The sequence below is a fragment of the Macaca mulatta genome, chromosome 8, assembly GCF_049350105.2.
Source record: "Macaca mulatta isolate MMU2019108-1 chromosome 8, T2T-MMU8v2.0, whole genome shotgun sequence".
NCBI classification, from domain to species: domain Eukaryota; kingdom Metazoa; phylum Chordata; class Mammalia; order Primates; family Cercopithecidae; genus Macaca; species Macaca mulatta.
The window spans coordinates 38,309,212-38,331,536 of NC_133413.1; the positions used below are offsets into that span (position 1 = coordinate 38,309,212).

The 22,325-nt window shown below is 37.4% G+C and overlaps 1 protein-coding gene across 9 annotated transcripts in view; it reads right to left on the reverse strand.

Annotated features, from left to right (window-relative positions):
- Positions 1-22,325, reverse strand: part of LOC144330602 (uncharacterized) — a 159,998-nt gene that overhangs the window by 62,298 nt on the left and 75,375 nt on the right. For 5 of the 9 annotated variants that reach the window (XR_013396879.1, XM_077942811.1, XM_077942814.1 and 2 more), the window contains 2 exons: positions 7,167-7,253; positions 2,363-2,468 (listed from right to left, as the gene is read on the reverse strand). Coding sequence is in view for 4 of the 9 variants with exons in the window: in XM_077942811.1 (XP_077798937.1) it covers positions 2,363-2,424 (62 nt within the window). In the remaining 5 variants the exon portion in view is untranslated. Of the gene's footprint in view, positions 1-2,362; positions 2,469-4,675; positions 5,014-7,166; positions 7,254-22,325 lie in introns of those variants that run through there. The other 4 variants (XR_013396882.1, XR_013396883.1, XR_013396880.1 and 1 more) reach the window with 2 other exon arrangements.

Consider the following 22,325-nt stretch of genomic DNA (forward strand, 5'->3'; position numbering starts at 1 on the left):
AGCACTTTGGGAGGCCAAGGGAGGAGAACCACTTGGGATCAGGAGTTTGAAACCAGCCTGGACAACATAGCAAGACCCTGTCTCTTCAAAAATTAGAAAAATTAGCCAGGAATAGTAATAATCACAATGCATGACTGCAGGTCTGCTAAGGTCTTCAATTTGGATTAATCCATATAAAGCCAATTTATCAGAAAATACTTGTGTTGTGTTATGTAAGACTATAAAAGCATGAGTTGAGGGAGGGCAGAAGGAATATAGCTGACAAGTGTCAACATCGCCTTCCATGCCATTACTTCTAGAAAGCGTTAAGTAAATCTTGAGAGTTTCTTTGAGTGTACATTGGATAGGAATCACTGAGAGGTAAAAGGATTAAGGAGAAGATGGAGAAATTAGAGGAAACAAAAAAGCCAGCCATGAAGAAATGCTCAGGGTTTGAGGCAGATCCCAAAAGTAGAAAGGTCATTACTGCTCATCCTCACAGCACTAAAAGGCTCTTCACAGTGGAATGGTTCATAGATCACAGAGGAAGAAAGACTGACACAGTAGCTATTATGCCAAATATCTGTAAGCAACTACTGGGTTAGAGACTGCACATATTCACGGTGACTGTTGTGGAACAAAAGCCAGGGAAGCCCAAAATAAGACCCTGTGTTCTAGAGTCTTTGAGAGTCAAGAAAGTTTCAACCATGGAAATTGAGAATAGCGAATTTCTGGCTACATGAAAAAAAATTTTTTTTAATATTACTGCAGCTTTTTATAGCCTCACATGTTATTGTGGAGTATAATTTATCCACCCGAAAGCAGTTGTAAACAAATTTTGATCCAATCTGACAACAATTAGACAGGAGCCAGGAGACAATGCAATTATATCTTCAAGAGGCTAAGAACCCTATCAAATTGCATTTCTCCCTGCCCATGTTCTTTCTCCTTTCTTTTTTTGTGTTATCTGGAGCACATGTGACCTTCTAACATTTTGTACATTAACAATGTTTATCATTTGTCTTCTTCAACTAGAAGGTAACCTACAGTAGGGCAGGGATTTTTGTCTATTTTATCCATAAATTTATCCCCAAGGCCCAGAAGATTGGTCAATATATAGTAGGTGCTCAGTAAATACTGGATTAATAAATAAATCATTTCACAGCAACATAGGGAGCATTTAGCTTCATTTTAGTTTTAAGCAAAAGCCACAATATTTGCCCCATAAATCGACATAAATTTTATACCCTCAAGGGTATAAAAACTCAGACAAAACCGTCTTCTCATTTTTCTCCTTCACACTGTTAACACAGTGAATTTTCTGTAGTTGAGATTTTATGCAAAAGCAAAAAAGAAATGGCAAAAATCCCAACTCAAACAAGCAAATATAAGCAAATGAGCAAACTTTTATTTGCATCTACTGTGTGTCAAGCTAAATTGGACTCTGTGTATTATTTTAATTGAAAATAATCCCCTTGAGTACAAATGAGAAAGAAAAAATTGTAATCATTGGCCAACCTGTAAATTACTTTAAATAGTGTTTCTGGAGCCTTAATGCAGATGGCATATTCTGGTTGTTAATAGTCCCTTATTTCAGAGAAAATTACTCTTTGCCATTTGCTTAATTTGCCACACAGAAATATGGGCTTATTTGGATCTAATGCTCTTGAATAGAATGTGAACTTTGAACTTCTTCCAGTTATATCATCAATATTCCTTATGTGGCAAAGTGTCTTCTTAAGAAAGTACAGTTATTTTTCCCAAACATTTTTTGCTCTGAAACATACAGTATATGCTCACACACACATCAATTTGGATAAAGTCTGTTTTCTACCTAATTTTATATTCCCAGGTAATTAAAATCCTACATGATTTCAGTTCACTATTGTTCTAAGACATCTGCTAAAAACAGCTATTTACAAAAAAAAAGTATTGAAATTCTGTTAATCGGTCCTACTTTTATAAAAAAATTTTAAGTACATGATTTTGAGTCATAGCATCTCTAAAACTCAAATATTTAAATGTTCTACATTATACGCTTTACTGAGTACTGGAGTAGGAATAGGAGGCAATAATTGTTCATGAAAAAATATATATAAATTAAGAAAGATTGACAATAAAATGATTACAAAATAACTTCCAAATGTCTGACAAGCTATAGCAGCCTTACAAAATTAAACAATTTTAAAGGTTTGTCTGCCAAGTTTGGTGGGTCTTGTCTATAATCCCAGCACTTAGGGATTGCTTGAGCCCAGGAGTTCAAGACCAGCCTGGGCAACATGATGAGACCCTGCCTCAGCAAAAAAAAAAAAAAAAAAAAAAAAAAAAAAAAAAATCTAAAATAAGATAAATATATATATTTTTAAAAACAAAACTTTCTTACCATCTGAGATTATTGTGTTCACCATATGATATGGTTTGATGGTGTTGCCACACAAATCTCATCTTGAATTGTAGCTTCCATAATTCCCACTTGTTGTAGGAGAGACCTGGTGGGAGATAATTGAATCATGGGGGTGGTTTCCCTCATACTGTTCTCATGGTAGTGAATAAGTTTCAAGAGATCTGATGGTTTTTTATAAGGGGTTTCCTTTTTGGCTTGGCTCTCATTATCTCTTGCCTGTTGTCATGTAAGACGTGCCTTTGCTTCTCCTTTCCCTTCCACCAAGACTGTGAGGCCTCCCCAGCCATATGGAACTGTGAGTCCATTAAACCTCTTTCCTTTATCAATTACCCAGTCTCAGGCATGTCTTTATTAGCAGTGTGAAAACAGATTGATACACCAGAGCTCTATAAAATAATATTGATGTCATGGAATAGCCAAATCCATATTTGCTATTTAATCTTTGGCTGCAAGGTCATAGTTAATTTATCAATAGATAGGAGTGATCTTAGAAGACAGAAAACAGGCCTCATTGAAAAGACCAAGGTGAGAGAACGCAACATGTTTATTATGGCCTTATATACACACATTGTTTCTGAGGTTAGCTTTTTTCAGCTTGTGATCATTATTTCTCATTTTTGTCTTGATTCAAAGTTGAATGCCTTGTATTTATAACTCTGAAAAATCTCTTTGTACTCAATTCAATGAAGAAAAAGAGAATATGGAGGAGTGCTCCTCCTGTAGATGTAGACTGAGGAACTCAGTGTTTTGCTCAAGTGTTGCTTGAAGAAATTAATTCCAACTTACAGCTAACAAAATCAGCCACACTTAATATGAGAAATATGTATAAACACGCTTGACTGAGAGATTACCAAGTTCTGAGAGCTTAAATTTGATAGATTTCTTTGGAACAGAGAAATAATAATAAAATCAGTTTATCCTGAATAAAATAGATGAGAGTGATGGTGAACTGGAAGTATTAATTAAGGAGCTCTTATTGTGCAGTTTCCTTCTTTAAGAGTTAGGAAATTTACTAGATTCAATCATTTTTGAAATCCAGGTTCTGTTTTGTAATCAAATAAGGCACACTGTGTTGTTTTGTTAAAAGCAGTAGTGTTGGAATTGAGATAATCCATTTCAATATTTTGCCTGGTTCTCGCTGTAGCTAACATAGCATTTATGTAAGCAGATGTGTAGACAGAAAACAAATGGAAATCTTCAGAAAAAGAGCTTAAAACTCGATTTCTATTTTCTATCTTTTTACCTCTCACCAATGATCTTGACTCCAACCCTCTCTCAGAAGCACCACTGACTAATAACTAGACCCCTCCACAATTTTAGTTTCAATCATTTATTCTCTGACTGCTACCTCCTGTCTTTCCAGCTTACTGCCTTTCTTAACTCAACTCACAGTGGTTTCTAACATTCTAACTGTTCTGCTCCATTGCTACCTTTTAGACACCATCTCCCTCTGCTGGGTTCCCACAGAAGTCACTCTGTTTCAACTCTGAAAGATGTCCTGAGTTCCTCAAACACCCCCATGCTCCCTCCATGAGACGTTTGTACTTGGAATTTTTCTTCCTGAATTACTCTTACTCAGGATATCCTCATGGCTCAGGAATTAGTGATCTATTACCCCAAATTAGCAGCTTAATACAACTCATATTTATTATCTGAGTTTCTGAAGGTCAAGAATCTGGGAGTAGCACAGACTCTAGGAAGCATGGATCAGTCTCAGGGTCTCTTGTGAGGTTGCCGGGAAGATATTGGCCAGAGTTGCAGTCTCAATACATGTGCCTCTGCTGCCAGATGTAGGCAGGAGGCTTCAGGAGCTCCCCAAATGACATGCTGCATTCTGTGAACAACTGAGTCCAGTCTGTGCTCAAGAGAGAGAAATTAAGCTCCACTTCTTTAAGGAAGGAGTATCAAGACATTTGTTGGCTTTTTAAACATTATTTATTGCTTCGTTTATTTATTTACATACAGGGCCTTGCTCTGTCACCCAGGCTAGAGTGCAGTGGCCCAATCTAGCTCCAATCTAGCTTACTGTAGTCTTGAACTCCTTAGCTCAAGTGATCCATCTCAGCTATCGGAGTACCTGGGACTACAGGCACAAACCACCATGCCAGGTCTTCTAAAGCTTTGGGATTACACGCATGAGCCATTTTTCCCTGCCCTGCTGGCATGCTTTAAAAGTCATCTGAGCTCATCTCTCATGAACTCTGGGTCTCCACTCCAATGCCACCTTATCAGCGAAACTTTTTCTATTTGCTTTATATGAAATAAGAAGCCTTCCCTCTAAGCATTTTCTGGCTCCATTCACTTCAGTAATGCCTATCACCATCTAAAATACTATATGCTCTTTTCTTTCTTTATTATATATCTCCCCACCCAACCCCTGGAATAAAAGCTCTAACAGGAGAGGAAATGTATGTATGTTGTTTACTGCTATATCCTCAGCACTTGGAACAGTGCCTGGCATATAACAGGGAAAATCAATAAATAACTGCTGAATGATTAAATGAATGAATAAATAATATAAGAATAAATGCTTATTTTAGTTATCCTGAAGGCAATGTAGACATCGAAAGATCCTGACCGGCTTATGGTTAAAGCTTCTCTTTGTGCTCATTCTTTGGTGCAGGAAACCCCTACAAGGACATGAAATTTGCCGTTGTGTTATACAGGAGTATATACCCTTATCAGATCAAGTCTTTCCTTTGGACCACAAATAGAGACTTTCAAGTCCTTCATACAAATAAGCCTCAAAGGGGAGTGAACAGCTCCTGCCCAAGGATTCGGGGTCCCTTGGTGACCTGACTTTTGGGCTTTCCATCAGCACGCTGACTAGACAATTGAAATCTGCTGACTTTTTTTCTTTTCATTTATTCTTTTGTTTCAAAGTGTTCCCTTAAATGAACCAATTTCTTGCCTGTTTATCCCTCATCAAACCCCTGACCTCATCTATCCCCCCGACTCAGTATCTCACCCGAGTAGCCTGCCATAGTGGTCTAATTCTTATCATCACTAACTCCCTGTGTGGTGCATGGCATCTGAGAGACTTCTGAGCCTGACTTCTCCTACTCAGCCCTTCTTTGCTCTTTCCATGTCATGGCATGACACACAAATTCAATGCACAATAAGAATCCTGCATGTAAAATGCTTACAGGTTAACTATATCAATGTGAAATTATTATTTCAAAAAAAGGTCAGCAATGTAGAATAGCAAGTATTAAAAACACATGTGCTACGCTGAAATCTCAGCTGTCTCTCTAGCAAGTTGCTCAAATACTCTTAGATTAAGTCCTCCTCATGATTAGGGATTTGCACTGTCATGAATGTTCAAAACCATCGGGATGCTAATTGGCCAAAAAGTATCTCCAGTATACCTGAATATGTATGGGAAACAGTGATTGAGAGACTAGCCTAACCACAGGAACTGAGAATCAAAAGTGACAGGGTTTTCATTTTGCTGAATGAGCAGACTTGACATTTGCTTAACATCAAGGTGCTCAACAGGTCCAATTTTAATTTCAGTATCCATATACCAAAAGGGAAAAATACACAAAATTTCAGGAATTCAAAGTTACTAATTGAAATTTTTATTTGTTTTTCCTTTTCTTCCTTATTACATTTGAGGAACTAACAATGAAAAAGAATTTTTTCATTGTTTTCATTTTTTACAAGGAGTCTGTCAGTGCAAAGGGTGAAAGTCTCCAAATTTAAGAAGTCAATTTCTTAAAAACAAAACAAAACAAAACTAAACAACAAAAAAAACTACTTTCTGCTGATTTTCTATCCACTTTTTCTTGTGATAAATAAAACAATACAAATAATAGCTATATATCTAAATATGAATCTCCAGTTAATGTCCCTGAGCTTGGATTTTACAGAAGCCTCATTTAGCCACCTTCTTTTCCTCTTTTTTCCACTCCTCCCAGGGAGTTGGACATATGGTAAGTTGGAGAGAATGCAGCACAAATTAAGACAGAAGCAGAGTATATGTGAGCTATGGTGGGACTGCAAGGTCTTTACGCCACAAATTTCCCCTCCACTCATCTGTGAACTCATCTGTTCTCCAAAACAGCTAACACAGGTCCTGAATACATGAAAAAATTAATGTGCAGTATACAACATGTAGAACTGACTTGCTTAGAGGGAACTGATCCTAACAACCAACATCTCTAATAAAGTGCTAGTAAGACTATTTCCAGACCTCCATGGGTACGATAGTAGAACAAAGCAGTCAAAAGGGAATATTCTAGTTATTGGCCAACCTTGAATTTTCGCTTATGATTGCAAATAACAAAAAGGAAATAAGGGTAGTAAATACCATGAAGATCTATCTTAAGTGTAACTATACTGGTGAAACCAACAGTAGTATCACTACATTTAATTTCTTATACGTTTACATTGACCATTTCAGAATATTATATACTTTATTATTATCTGTACCACATAATTCAGCAGAACCTTATTATATCTCTCTCCTACATGAAGGCTTTAGAAATATTGTTTCTCTTCATATCCCAAATATGTTTTCCTTCAGTTTTTCCTACTCTTCTTCATATGGCTTGGTTTTAGCCTCATGCATGACATCTGAATAAATGCCAGTTGAACATGCCTGAATTAGTTTCCTATTGCTGCTCTATAAATTACCACAAACTTAGTGGTGTAAAACAACAGCAGTTTACTGTCTTAAATTTCCATAGTCCAGAAATCTGAAATGGGTCTCAGTGGGCTATCAAGATGCAGCGGGCATAAGTTCTTTTTGGAGGCTTTAAGGGAGAAGATATTTCCTTACCTTGCCAACTGCTAGAGGCCACTACATTCCTTCAATCAGGGCATTCTTCTTCCATTTTCAAAGCCAGCAATAGGTGTTTAAATTTTTCTGGAAAGAAAAAAAAAAGTTATCAGTTAGTTTGAAATCCACCCTTCCTATCCTGGAGACTCCTGAGGAAAGTGAAAACAAGAAACAGAGGGGAATAACTTGGTCAAATTTTATTAACATGTTAATTTGACTTGTTGCTAGTATCTACTTAAGAAATACCTTTATCCGTGGCATGTCTTTAACAGGATATACCTGGTCTACTAGGATTGTTTATGGTAAATAAGCCTGTAATCTATGAATGTATGGGGAATGACACTCTAGAAAACATCAATTCTATAGTTTTCTGAGACCAAAGTGGAAAGCTTGCGTGTCTGAAACAGCTACCTTTGTGTAAGTGGTGTTCCACACACATCACTAGGGGCCTCATGTGTTTTATCTGGATGAGGAATTTTTTGGATCTTGCCAAAAATAAGGTGCATCCAAATGCGGCATAGGAAGACCAGTGAGCTGGTGTGGGAGTCACAGACATGTCTTTGCTTTGCCTGTATCTCTTGATTACCTGTACCCTGGGAATTAGTAAAGTTTGATATTGGGTAAAAATCTACGATTCTTTTCAGTCTGACTATAGGACCATTGTGTTACCTCAAATATTTGGGCCAAAAGACGAATGTCCAAAAATGAAATTTCAGATATTGTTAATTCCTTCTCAGGACCAGGGAAACTGTGTTCTGTAATTAACTCATTTTTTCCTATGTACATAAAACTTGGTTTTAGTCAATAACAAGACTAACAAATGGTTGTGGGAATTACTGAACATTACTAGCTGTTCCACCATGAGAAGTAAATAAAAGAAAATAAAAGGGGGAAAAAGGTAAAGGAAACAATTAGAATAATAAAAGGAAAAAGGAAAAGAATAAAAAGATAGGGGAAGAAAAGAATACAAAGAGTTGCCTATTCTGGGAAATTGTAGAGCTTTCTCAGGAATTGCCTCATATTCTGCTGGACTCTGGCTCATGTGTAGCACACAGCTGAGTTAGAGCAGAGGTGCCCAATGACAACTCGCCTAGTTTCCCCTGGGCCCTCAAGTTGAAGAAAGTTTAACTTAAGGAAAATAGGTTGCTTAAGGAGAGCATGTGAAACTATTCCGAATGTAGGAAAATTAACTGCCTTGAACTAATGTGAATCATAGCAATTAACAGAGATGAAGATATATAATGTACTTAGTACTGGTCATCAAATTTATAGAGGGTTAAAATTTATAGAGGTTTATACCTCTAAAGATGGACCTGAGAAAAATGACCAGAAAGATTCAATTCTATATCAAATCAAGACATGATGAATTATTTTAGAGATAAATCAGAGGCAAAATATACAAATGGCTTTCATTCAGAAGAAACCTTGTCCTGTGAATACAATTATAACATAATGGCAAAAAATGCAGGACCACAGATTCTCTTTTCAAATGGGGGAAAAATATTTAGACATATATGTGTGTGTGTATATATATATATATATATATATATACACATATATATATATTTTAACTTACAAGATTTGGATGGGATATCTTGGAGGGGTGATTTCTTTGGCATTTGATGACTCTGAGGAGGAATGTAGATTAGGTAACAGAAGAGTGTTTGAAAATAACACACATTGTTTACTTCTAATTAGAATATCTATTATTGAATTGCACAATAATGGGTAATACTGTATGGTTTCTGATGACTCTCATTTAACTCAGCATAATAACATCTGACCCTCTTACCACAGTCGACATCGCTCTCCAAGGTCTGGCTCTTCACTATATTTTAACATCATTATCTGCCACACAATCTCGCTTTCTTTGTTCTAGTCACATAGAAATTTTTGTAGTTTCTTGAATATGTCTGTTTTTTCACTTTCTGTTCTATTTTCCTATGGTTTCCCTTCAGCTATCTATATCCATATAGATCACTTCCTCCCTTCGGTGATGTCTCTGCTCAAATGTCCCTTCACCAGAACGACTTCTATGATCATGGTGTCTAAAATATTGCTCCCTCATTCTCGTTTTTATTCTTCTTTACACATTTTTATGAAAGCTAATGTTGCTAATTGAATTTTTTCTTGTTTTTCTCTTTTCTTACTATATTTGAGGAATTAACAATAAAATAGGAATAATTTTACTTTTGCAAAGAGGCTGTCAACACAAAGGGTGAAAGCGTCTCCAAATGTAAGAAGTGCATTTCTTAGAAACAAAGAAAATCAATTTTCCCTGATTTTTAACCTACTTTGCTTGTGTTATATGCAATAATACAACTAATTATTTACATTATATTTATTTACTTATTGTCTATCTCCCCCAACTAGAATGTAAGCTGCATAACAGCAGTGACGAGGATTTCATTACTACTAAATCTCCAGAGCTTCGAATAACCTGATACATACTACCAGATCAATAAACCTACCCAATCATGTTTGGTACTTTCAAAAAGACATCTAAGAATAGTTTGGTAATTCTAATATTTTTTGACATTAAAGAGTAAGTACATGTATGTGTTTTTGTGTGTGTGTGTGTGTGTGTATGTGTATGTGTGTATGTGCATTGCAAATTTACATGTTTAAAGCTCCAGCATCCTGTTCACATTTGGCTAATTTGACCACCAGGGTCACACATATAGGACATGGCTAGGGACAGAGGGAACTGAACACAGTAGCACAGACATCATTGTTTCCCTTCTGAAACTCATATTCTGGGATATCTCAATGATTAGGCTGGAACTAAACACATTTGAAAGACCCATTATATACAACATTGAAAATCTCCGCTCACAGGGCAGCCATCTTGTCTCTAGTATGTCCTTTCACTACTTAGAAAATAATGAGATGACCTGCCACTACAAGTTTCCATTTTATATACAGGGAAATATAGGTTAAGTGGATTGCTCAGCTTCAAACAGCAGGGTAAACCACAGCTTGGTCACCACACTCCATTCCCCACCGCCACCTCTTTTTTTTTTTTTTTTTTTTTTTTGTCAATTTTTCATGTACACGTCTGCACTCAAAATTCAGGAAATCGAATATAGTTTAGAACATTTCCATATGAATGCCTCCCTTTCCATTGCTTGTATTCTCAAACCGGATGCTTCATAATCCACAAGCCTTGGAAATCATAAGCTTCAGAACAAGCTGTTATCACTCTGATAGCAGCTGGTGAGTCAGTGTGCCAGTCCCCTCTGAGGAGAAGTGCTTGTCAAGACAGTTCAGAGAACACAAAGGCTGTAGGAGCTCACTCCAGAAATAGAGGAGGAGTTCCCAGGACTCTGTCAAAGGACAACTCACTTTCAAGAAATACAACTGAAAATCAAGACAGTGGAATCACAAATTGAATACAGTATATTAAAGCTGAAAGTGGCTTAGAGTCTATGTGGTCTCATCTATTCATTTCACAGATGAAGAATGGATGCCCCAGAGTAAAAATAATTTGCCCAAATTAAGAGGCAGATTTGTCTCTTAGATACAGTCCTCAACACCTATTTTCCCACTTTGATCACAATTAAAAGTCACCAGAAAAATGCAAAGAGGAAATAAAACTGTCTTTGTTTACAGATGACATGATTGTCTATGTAGAAAATCCAAAAGAACAGACAAGAAACTCCTACAATTAATAAGCAGTTATAGAAAGAGTATAGAATACAAGGTTAATATACAAACGTCAGTTGCATTTCCCTATACCAGTAATGAACAAAAGAATTTTGAAATTAAAACATGGTATTTTTATATAAGCACACCCCAAAATGAAATACTTCAACACTGTTTTATTCCATTTTTTGTTGCTTAAACAGAATACCTGAAACTGGGAAATTTATAAAGTGAAATTTAATTTTCACAGTTCTGGAGACTGGGAAATCCATTGTCAAGGGGGCACATCTGGTGAGGGCCTTTTTGCTGGTGGGGACTCTCTGCAGAGTACTGAGGTGGGCATTCCACAGTGAGGAGAATGAGTGTGCTAGCTGAGGTCTCTCTTCTTATGCAGCCACCAGTCGCTCTCCCGTGACAGCTTATGATTCCATTAACTCACTAATCCACTTATGAGGGCAGAGACCTCATCACTCAATCATCTCTTAAAGTCACCACCTTTCAATACTGCAACATTGGAGATTAAGTTTCAACATGAATTTCATAAGAGACAAACACTCAAAGGGTATAAATCTAACAAAATATGTACAACATCTTGTTGTGAGTGAAACTACGAAGCTGTGGTGAAAGAAACTGAAGAATTAAATAGATATTTCATGTTCATTGATAGGAAGACTCAATATTGTTAAGACGTCAAGTCTTCCCAATTTGCTCTAGAGAGTCAACACAGTCCTAATTAAAGTCCCAGCAAATTATTTTGTAATTATTTACATACTGATTACGAAGTTTGTATGGAGATGCAAAAGATCCAGAATAGCCAACACAATATTGAAGGAGAAGAACAAAGTTAGAAGACTAACACTATTCAAGCTTAAGAATTATTATAAAAACATAGTAATCGGCCGGGCGCGGTGGCTCAAGCCTGTAATTCCAGCACTTTGGGAGGCCGAGACGGGCGGATCACGAGGTCAGGAGATAGAGACCATCCTGGCTAACATGGTGAAACCCCGTCTCTACTAAAAAATACAAAAAACTAGCTGGGCGATGTGGTGGGCGCCTGTAGTCCCAGCTACTCGGGAGGCTGAGGCAGGAGAATGGCGTGAACCCGGGAGGTGGAGTTTGCAGTGAGCTGAGATCCAGCCACTGCACTCCAGCCTGGGCGACAGAGCGAGACTCCGCCTCAAAAAAAAAAAAAAAAAAACAAAAACAAAACAAACAAACAAAAAAAAGACATAGTAATCAAGACAGCATGCTATTGGCAAGAGAACAGACAAAAAGATCAATAGAAGAGAATACAGATCCCAACACAGACTCACATAAATAGAGTCAAGTAATCTTTGAGAAAGGAACAAAGGCAATACAATGGAGAAAAGATAGTCACTTCAGCAAATGGTGCTAGAACAACTAGACATCTACATGCAAAAAATAAAAATAGAATCTAGACACAGACTTTACACTCTTCACAAATAACTCAAATGGCATCATAGGTCTAAATGTGAAACAAACTATAAACTTCTGGAAGATAACAAAAGACAAAACCTAATTGACTTGGGTATGATGATGACTTTTTAGATACAACGCCAAAGGTATAATTCATTTTTAAAAAAGGATTGAAAAGCTAGACTTTATTGAAAATAAAACCTTCTGTTCTATGAAAGATACTGTTAAAAGATTAGAAGAGAAGCCAAAAGACTAGAAGAAAATATTCACAAAAGATATATGTGATAAAAGACTGTTATTCAAAATACTCCAAAACCTATTAAAATTCAACAAGAAGAAAAGAAGAACTCAATTTAAGAATCTGCAAAAGCTATTCATTATGGGAAAGGCATGGAATCAACCTAGGTGCTCATCAGTGTAGAATGGATAAAGAAAATGTGGTACATATACACTGTGGAATACCATGCAGCAATGTGAAAGAATGAAATCATGTCCTTTGCAGCAACATGGAGGCAGCTGGAGGCCATTATCCTAAGTGAATTAACACAGAAACAGAACACAAAATACTGCATGTTCTCATGTACAAGTGGGAGCTAAACATTGGATACACGTGAATGTAAAGATGGGAACGATAGACACCGGAGACTATAAGAGCAGGGAAGGGGGAGTGCGAGAAGGCTTGAAAAATGACCTGTTGGATACTGTGTTCACTGTTTAGGTGATAGGATAAACAGAAGCTCAGCATCATGCAATATATCTATGTAACAAACCTGCACATGTACCCCGAATCTGAATAGACACCTCACCAAAGAAGATGTACAAAGGGAAAAGAAGCATATGAAAAGATGTTCAGCATCATGTCACTAGAAAATTCCAAATTAAAACTGCACACCTATTAGAATGGCTAAAATCAAAAACACTGATGACTCCAAATGCTGACAAGGATGTGGAGCAACAGGAACTCTCATTCATTGCTGGTGGAAGTGCAAAATGTTGCAGTCAGTTTGGAAGATAGTTTGGTACTTTCTTACATAAGTAAACATACTCTTATGCTTCTTCTTTCATTGTCTCAGGTGTGGAGTGCTTCTCTCAATTACATGTGCCAGCCTTGGTATGTTCTCATTGCTGTACCACACTGCCTGAGACATCCAAGACCACGTCTTCCTTTGGGGGCACATTGGACCTTTGTCATTGGCACTGGCAGTGAAGCTTTTACTGCACCAGGTCTAAGGCAATTCTTCCAAAAAAGTCACAAATAGTGAAATAATTGATTTATTCTTCTAGAGTTTAAGCAAATGTAAAAAAAAAAAAAAGTTAAATCAGTTATGTATTTTCAGATTTTGGATCAGTGAGACTTCATTAAAACACTTTGAGGCTATAAAGCAAGTAATTTTTGTTTCCAGAAAAGTTAGTTTCCTTTGGCTGAGTAAGAGTAATCGTATGAGGATAAAATGGGATAAGTATATAAATCATATGGCAGAGTTAACAACTGTATTTGACTAAAAGTGATACATTTATTCTCTTTTGAAAATTATTATTTAAACCTTTTTCTAAATGTACAAGCAGTCTAGAGGTAAGTAATTTTTTGTCTGTAGAAGAAATTCAGCATTGCCAGAACCATCTACCTTCACTTAGTCAGCTATCCTTAGGTTTTACTTGTTGCTACATCATCGTGAGATCGCTAATCCACTTTTAAAATCCTATTCACCCTTCCTAGAGAAATGGAGAGGGAGGGAGGAGGGCGAGAAGGAGGAAGGAGGGAAGGGAGGCAGGGAGGGAAGGAAGGAAGGAAGGAAGGATGGAGGGAGTGAGAGAGGGAGGGAAGAAGGGAGAGAAGGAAGAAAAGCAGCAAAGAAGGATGGGAAAGAAAGAAGGAAGGCAGGCAAAGAGACAGGGAGAGTGAAAAGGGAGTTCATGCCAACTGAGTTAGTACCCTGTAAAGAGTTTCAGTAGCAGTACCTCTCAATGACTTCCATGTACATCTCACAGGTCATGATCTGGTCACCTGAGCACTTCTTGTTTCAAGGGAGACTAGCTTTTTGTTTATATGCATGCTGACTTTTTCATTGTTTGTAAGCTGACACATTGCCATCGTAAATAAGAGGTGGGCAGATCCCGAGGTCAGGAGATCGAGATCATCCTGGCTAACATGGTAAAACCCCATCTCTACTAAAAATACAAAATATTAGCCAGGCGTGGTGGCGGCCGCCTGTAGTCCCAGCTACTTAGGAGGCTGAGGCAGGAAAATGGTGTGAACGCGGAAACCGGAGCTTGCAGCGAGCCGAGATCGCGCCACTGCAGCCTGGGCAACAGAGTAAGGCTCTGTCTCAAAAAAAAAAAAAAAAAAAAAAAAAAAAAATATATATATATATATATATATATATATATATATATATATATTAGTAGGGAACAAGAGGAAAACAGATATCAGTAGTACTGCTAGCATTAGTTGTTTCTGCCACAGGAACAAGGTATCCCAAATTCTCAAAAGAAAAAGTCTGGTTTCTATGGTATAGTAGAAAAAAAGAAAATGCAAAGGAGGGGGAGGTTTCTCCTCTTTTTTTTTTTTTTTTTAAGATAAATATTCCAGGCATTATGTGTATTTGTGAATCACTCTAATTTCAGCTTTAGTATTCAGTTGAGTGGCAGGACAATCTATGTTTCTCTTGATTCTCTTCCCCAATAAAACATCTGGCTACATACTAGAATTTTCATTAAAGGATCACAGGGAGCTTCAACATAATTCATTTCTAAATCTTTTTCTGGCAAGTCCTTGTATAAAACAATCTTCCCTTTAATATGAATCTGATAATCTTTTCCTGGCATGAGAATTACTTTCAACTGTTATAATGAAGATTTGTTTTTGAATAAAGGGACCTTTTGCCAACAAGATGAGAGAGAATATGGGGGAGGATGGATGTTATATTGTTATAGGATGACATATTATTATTTTCAAAGCTCTGAGGAAAGAGACTCAACCTTGTCAGCCTTGATTTATGTTTGTTCATTCTGTGATTCAATAGGAAGGGCAGGTGAGCTTTACTAAAATGTTTTGTTATATATTTTTCTACTGAGTGCATTGAAAGGCCTCTCACACACCTTGTCTCACTTTCCCTCATTAGTGCTGTGAAGAGTTGAGCTTTCAGTGAGTGGAGGTTGTATATCATTATGACCAGAAAGCCATTCACACACCTATGTGTATGTACCTGAACTCAAAATGACTTCAAATAAGCACAGGGGTCCTTGTGATCAGATTACTAATGGAAAGATTAGGATATATACTTAGAAAAGTTTTAAAACTCATTTATAGGGGACCAGGCATGGTGGCTTATGCTTGTAATCCCAGCATTTTGGGAGGCCAAGGCAGGTGGATCACTTGGGGTCAGCACTTGGAGACCAGCCTGGCCAACACGGGGAAACCCCATCTCTACTAAAAATACAAAAATTAGCTGGGTGTGGTGGCGCAAACCTGTAATCCCAGCTACTAGAGAGGCTGAGGCTGAAGAATCGCTTGAACCTGGGAGGCTGAGGTTGCAGTGAGCCGAGATCATGCCACGGCACTCCAGCCTGGGTGGCAGAGTGAGACTCCGTCTCAAAAACAAACAAACAAAGAAAAAAATACAAAAACTCATTTACAGGGCAGCTACATTTTGAGCAAAATTTCAAAATATTTTACTACTTATAAAGATTTTCCTAAAAATACATAAATAATAAAATCTCCTACTTAAAAGCAAATACAGAGACATATCCATATCCTACCTGAGAATACAAAAGTAACACCTGAAGTATACCTAGATTACTTCAGTGCAAAGTTGTTTTCTTTTTAATCTGCTTCATGATTTATAGTTATATGGTAACTCATTATGTCATCAGATTTATTAATTTCACCCTGTATGATGCTTAGGTTGCATGTCCTGATTATGAATATCCTACTTCCTTGAACATTGTCAAGCACATGACCCATGTTTATGAAACTAACTTTTATATAATGAATAACTTACATATCTAGCTTTATTTTATCTTATTGCTAAACTACTGTTTCAATGCTATTTTTAAACAATTTTATCCTGTTTTCCTATATTTTATAATATAATTGTTATCATACATTATCTTCCTATATGGATTGGAGGCCATTTATGGACTTCTGATAATTAAATGTCTTTTCCTTTCTGCTTCATAATTTTTACGTCATGTTTACATTGAGGGTGTGGCACTTTTTTTTTTTTTTTTTTGAGATGGAGTCTCACTTTGTCACCTAGGCTAGAGTGCAGTGGCACAATCTCAGCTCACTGCAACTTCCACCTCCTGGGTTCAAGCAATTCTCCTCCCTCAGCCTCCCAAGTAGCTGGGATTACAGGCATCCACCACCATGCCGGGCTAATTGTTTTTGTATTTTTGTTAGAGACAGGATTTCAGTATGCTGGCCAGGCTGTTTTCCAACTCCCGACCTCAAATGATCCGCCCATCTCAGCCTCCCAAAGTGCTGCAATTACAGGCATGAGCCACTGCACCTGGCCACACATTTTTATTATATTCATCTCTAAGTAGTTTTAAAAGATATACTATTTCAAGCATTTTCAAGAATTCAGGAGTGGAGCTGTTTAGGCCTGAAGTTTTCCATGTGGGAGACTGCAGTGTTTTTCATAGAATTCAGATATTTTTGATGTTCTTTGTTATTTTATAGCATTTGTTAAATTTTCATTTTGTAGGGATTTTTCCAATGTATCTAAATTTTCAAATTAATCTTGGTATTCGTAACATTACTTCCATTGGTGGCATAATGGCTGTATTGTTTAAGCTCATTCTGTATTTTCTATATATTTTTTCTACTTGCTTCAGTCTGGTTATTTTATATTGGCCTACGTTTCACTCTACTTTTTTTTCCAATATGCATTTTTAAAATTTCAACTATCACATGTCAGTTTTAAAAAACTCCAGTTTGAGGCCAGGCGTGGTGGCTCATGCCTATAATCCCAACACTTTGGGAAGCCGAGGCAGGTGGATCGTTTGAGCTCAGGCGTTTGAGACCGGTCTGGGCAACATGGCAAAACCCCATCTCTACCCAAAATACAAAAATTAGCCGGGTGTGGTGGTGCATGCTTGTGGTCCCAGCTACTCAGGAGGCTGAGGTGGGAGAATCGATTGAGCCTAGGAGGTCAAGGCTACAGTGAGCTGTCATCACACCACGGCACTCCAGCCTGGGTGGCAGAGTGAGACCCTGTCTCAAAAAATAAAATAAAATAAAATAAAAATAGAATACTCCTGTTTTTTGTGAAAGCACTGTCATGTAAATTATTTTATTAAATATATATATGAGTTGTTTTAAAATCCATGTTTGATAAATACAATATAGAAATCACTTGTGGGTTTGCTCCTATTGTCTATTTTTTCAGTTGTGGCATGTTATTTACATATTATATATATGTAATGTTATTTAGATTTTTTGTAATATGTCAATGTTTTCTCTAAGTTTTACAAAATGTTTGTGTTTTTACATCATAGCTTACCTTCAAACAATATCACGCTTCTTCATATAAAATGTTAAATAATATACGTCTACTATCCTCTGTACTATTGTCAAAAATTTTACATCTATATATGTTAAATATCCTATAATACTTTACTAATATTTTTTATTTTAGACAGCTAATTACCTTTTAGTGAAATTTTTAAATGAAAGCAAAAATTATATTGCATATTCTCTCTCAAAATTACCACTTTTGGCCTTCATTAATATGGGTAAATCAGTGGTTAACATGGTGAGGCAAGGGATTTTGACTCCCAGGTGATTTAGGAATATCTGTAGATGCTTTTAGTAGTTGCAGCTAGGCTAGGGTGGGGGAGCGACTGCCACTGGCATCTAGTGGGTAGAGGCCAGAAATGGTGATAGCACCCCGTAGTGAACGTGACAGCCTCCTCCACAAAGAATTATTTGTTTCTCTCCACTCTCTATGCTCTGGTATTTGTGCCAACAGTCCCGAGTTTGAGAAACTCCGGTATAAATTCAAGTTTCTACACTATATATAGAAGGTCTATAGTGTAGGCCAACTGGCATGGAATAACTTCAGCTCTCATTGTCTATAAAACCATCATTCTCAGCAAACTATCGCAAGAACAGAAAACCAAATACCGCATGTTCTCACTCATAGGTGGAAATTGAACAATGAGATAACTTGGACACAGGAAGGGGATCATCACACACCGGGTCCTGTTGTGGGGAGGGAGGGGGGAGGGATAGCATTAGGAGATATACCTTATGTAAACGACAAGTTAATGGGTGCAGCACACCAACATGGCACATGTATATATATGTAACAAACCTACACGTTGTGCACATGTACCCTAGAACTTAAAGTATAATAATAATAAGAGGAAAAACATGTATTTCTAGTCCCATAATGTGCCAGAAACAAACAAACAAAAAAAGTCTTCATTTCACCTTCATTTTTAAAATACACTTTCACTAGGTATAGAGTTCTGTATTGAGAGTATTTAATTTCAGCACTTTAAAGAAATCATCCATTGTTTTCTGGTTTGCATAGCTTCTGTCGACTCATCCGTCATTATTCCACTGTGGGTAACATAGGCTTTTTCTCTGGCTGATTTTAACATTTTCTGCTTATCTCTTAGTTTCAGTAATTTGATTATGGTTTCTTTTGAAGTGATTGTGTTCATCCTGGTTGGAATATACTGGAATTTTTGAATCTGTATAGATATTAACAACTTAAAAAAATCTTAACCATTATTTCTTCCAATTTTTTTTCTGTTCCCTTCACTTCTGGGACTCCAACTCCCCATGTGTTTGACTGCATTCTGTGCTCCTAGTGTTCACTGAGACTCTGCTCATTTATCTATTTTGCCTTTGTGCTTCATATTGGATAGCTATTGCCATACCTTCAATTTCACTGATATTTTTTCGGCAGTGTCTAATATCCTTTAATTATGTTCATTATGTTAGTTTTTTCCCTATATTGAATTTTATTCTCTAGGAGTTCCATTTGTGCCTTATTGCATCTTCCATATCTCCTCTAATTATTTTTGTTTTATTTTAAACCCTTGAGTATATTTATAATGACTGTTTTAAAGTTCTTGTCTGCTCTTGCGGCCATGAGACTGCCTCAGAAACCTACATGGAGGATCATAGACTGAGGACTCAAGCTGCTGCATTTTGAAATCTATCACTGTATTTGCACCAAAGCCATATCTCCCATAGGCTTCTTTCTGTCAATTGCTGAGTATGATGGAACTGCTAAGGCTGGTCCACTTCAGAGAGACAAAGGACTCCTTAGTCGGGAGACTTTGGTTCAAGGACAGAACAATGATTTTGTCAAACCTTACTTACCCTGCATGGAGTGTAGGATTTTATCACCAAACCTTCTCTACCTTTTCTCTTCACTTGGGTCAGAGTTTAATTCTGGTTTGGTTGCCTTATCAGCCTTCCTCAGATCACTCTCTATTTCCTTTCACCAGCCTTAACCCTGTTGAAATCCTTTTTACCTTTAATTCTATTGTCACATCTGCTTCTTGGAGGACCCAATAACGTGTTAAATTTGTCTTCTGTTTGACTTCTGTTCTCTTCTATTGACCAATTTTTATCCTAATCCTGAATCAAATTTATCTGTTACTTCACATGTCTATTAACTTTTTTATGGCTGCAGGGCAGTGGTATAATCATAGCCCACCGTTGCCTTGACCTCCTGGGCTCAGGTGATCCTCCCACCTCAGCCTCCTGGATAGCTGGGACTGCAGGTGCTTGCCAACACACCTGGCTAATATTTTATTTTTATTTTTTGCAGAGATGGGTTTTGCCATGTTACCCGGGCTGGTCTTGAACTCCTGGGCTCAAGTGATCTACCCACCTCAACCTCCCAAAGCATGGGGATTACAGGAATGAGCCACAGCACCCAGCCAAATTTTGCATTGTTGACTACTGAACTTTGTATTCCTAAAGAGTACTGACCTTCAATCAGTAAGCAATGAAATTACTTACAAATAAACTTGATCCTTTAAGACTTGGTTTTAATTATTTTAGGGCAGTTTTAAGGAAATCTTGCCTCTAGATTTGGCTTAGTCTAGTGACCTATGTTTCAGTGTTCTAAAGTCCTTGCTGAATACCTCATATATCCAACAGAGTGTTTTTTTGTTTTTGTTTTTGTTTTTGTTTTTTTACTGTGACTGCAAGTCATTCAGGAGATCCTCATGTTTGCATGAGCTTTGGAAGCTGTTAAGTTTATAGTGTCCAGTATCTTCTTTCCCTGTTGTTTTTATTAGCGAGCATCATGGAGTTTTCACTTCCAAAAGTAAAGACTGACATTCAACAAGACTCAAGTGGCCTCTTTTACAGATTTCAGCAGCTCTTTCTCACCTTAGCTTTTTCCTCTCTGGCACACTGAACTGCAGTTCTAGCCCCTTTCACCTCTTGAAATTCAATGTCTGTTTTATCTACTCAAAGAGGCCACCGAGCTCTGAGTTTTTCTGTCTTCACCACAGACAAGAGATTGCTATCAGTCAGAAAATGGGGCAATCAAAAGGCTTATTGTTTGTTTTCATTGTTTTTCAACTCTGGCTTGTATTGCTTTTATCTAGTCTCTGAAAAGTTTTCCCTTTTGTTTTCCAACTTTCAAGTGATTTAAGACAAGAGAGACTATCCTGTGGGAATTACCCCTTCATAAGCAGGAAGAGTAATCTATTGTCTGTATTTTTGCCTTTATTTTCAGGCATTTAGTCTTGTCTCCTTCCATGCTTGTTATCTTTTTATTTGTATGATCTATTAAAAAAATGCTGAGGTTCTGGGTGATGTTTTCTTTCTCCAGAGGGAATTTGACTTCTGGTTATTAGAGGCAAATTACAGCCTAAATTTCCACTAATAGATTCATGTAAAACCAATGGTATCATATCTATAATTAGAATCAATATTATACAATAGATCTATTATGAGCTGATCTGTATAGATAGATATGATATATTGCATTAGTTTGACAGGCCTGCCATAACAAAGTACTACAGACTGGGAGGGAACTAAACAAGATAAATTTATTTTATCCAAGTTCTGGAGACTAGCTGTCTAAGATCAAAGTGTCAGCAGGGTTACTTGCTTCTAACAGCCCCTCTCTTAGGCTTTTATTAATGGCTTCCTTCTTCTAGTGTCTCACGTGGTCTTCTGTCTGTGCCAGCCTGTGTTCTAATCTCCTCTTCTTACAACGAGGTCATGTAATAGCCCAACAGGTTCTTCCTGTCTGCTGCACAGACAAAAACCATTCACTGAGACTGTGGTATTGCAGTAACGAAGGAGTTTAATTGACACAAGGCTGGCCATGTGGGAGAACTGAAGTTATCACTTAAAACAGTCTTCCTGAGAACTCAGAGGTTAGAATTTTTGTGAATAATTTGATGGGCAGGGGGCTAGGGAATGGGTACTGCTGATTGATTGGAGATGAAATCATAGGGGTATGGGTCTGGGCATGGTGGCTCATGCCTGTAATCTCAGCATTTTGGGAGGCTAAGGTGGGCAGATCATTTGAGGCCAAGAGTTTGAGACCAGCTTGACCAACATGATGAAATTCCATCTCTACTAAAAATACAAAAATTAGCCAGGTGTGGTGGTATACACCTGTAATTCCAGCTACTCAGGAGGCTGAGGCAAGAGAACAGCTTGAATCTGGGAGGTGGAGGTGAGCCTAGATTGTGGCACTGCACTCCAGCCTTGGCCACAGAGTGAGACTCAGTCTCAAAAAAAAAAAAAAAAAAAAAAAAAAAAAAATCACAGGAGTGTGGAAAACAGTCCTTGTGGAAAACAGTCCTTGTGCATGGAGTCCGCCTCTGGCTGGGACCATGGGACTGGCAGAGTCATGAGTCACGGGTCCAGGTGCAGTCAGTTGGTTATCAGAATGCAAAAATCTGCAAAACATCTCAACAGACCAATTTTAGGTTCTACAATAGTGATGTTATCTATAGAAGCAATTGAGGAAGTCACAAATCTTGTGACCTCTGGCCACATAACTCCTGAGCAGTAAGAGGTTATAGAAACTATGCTTACCTTCTAGCAGAATTCAGAGCCCTCCCATAATCCTAATCTTG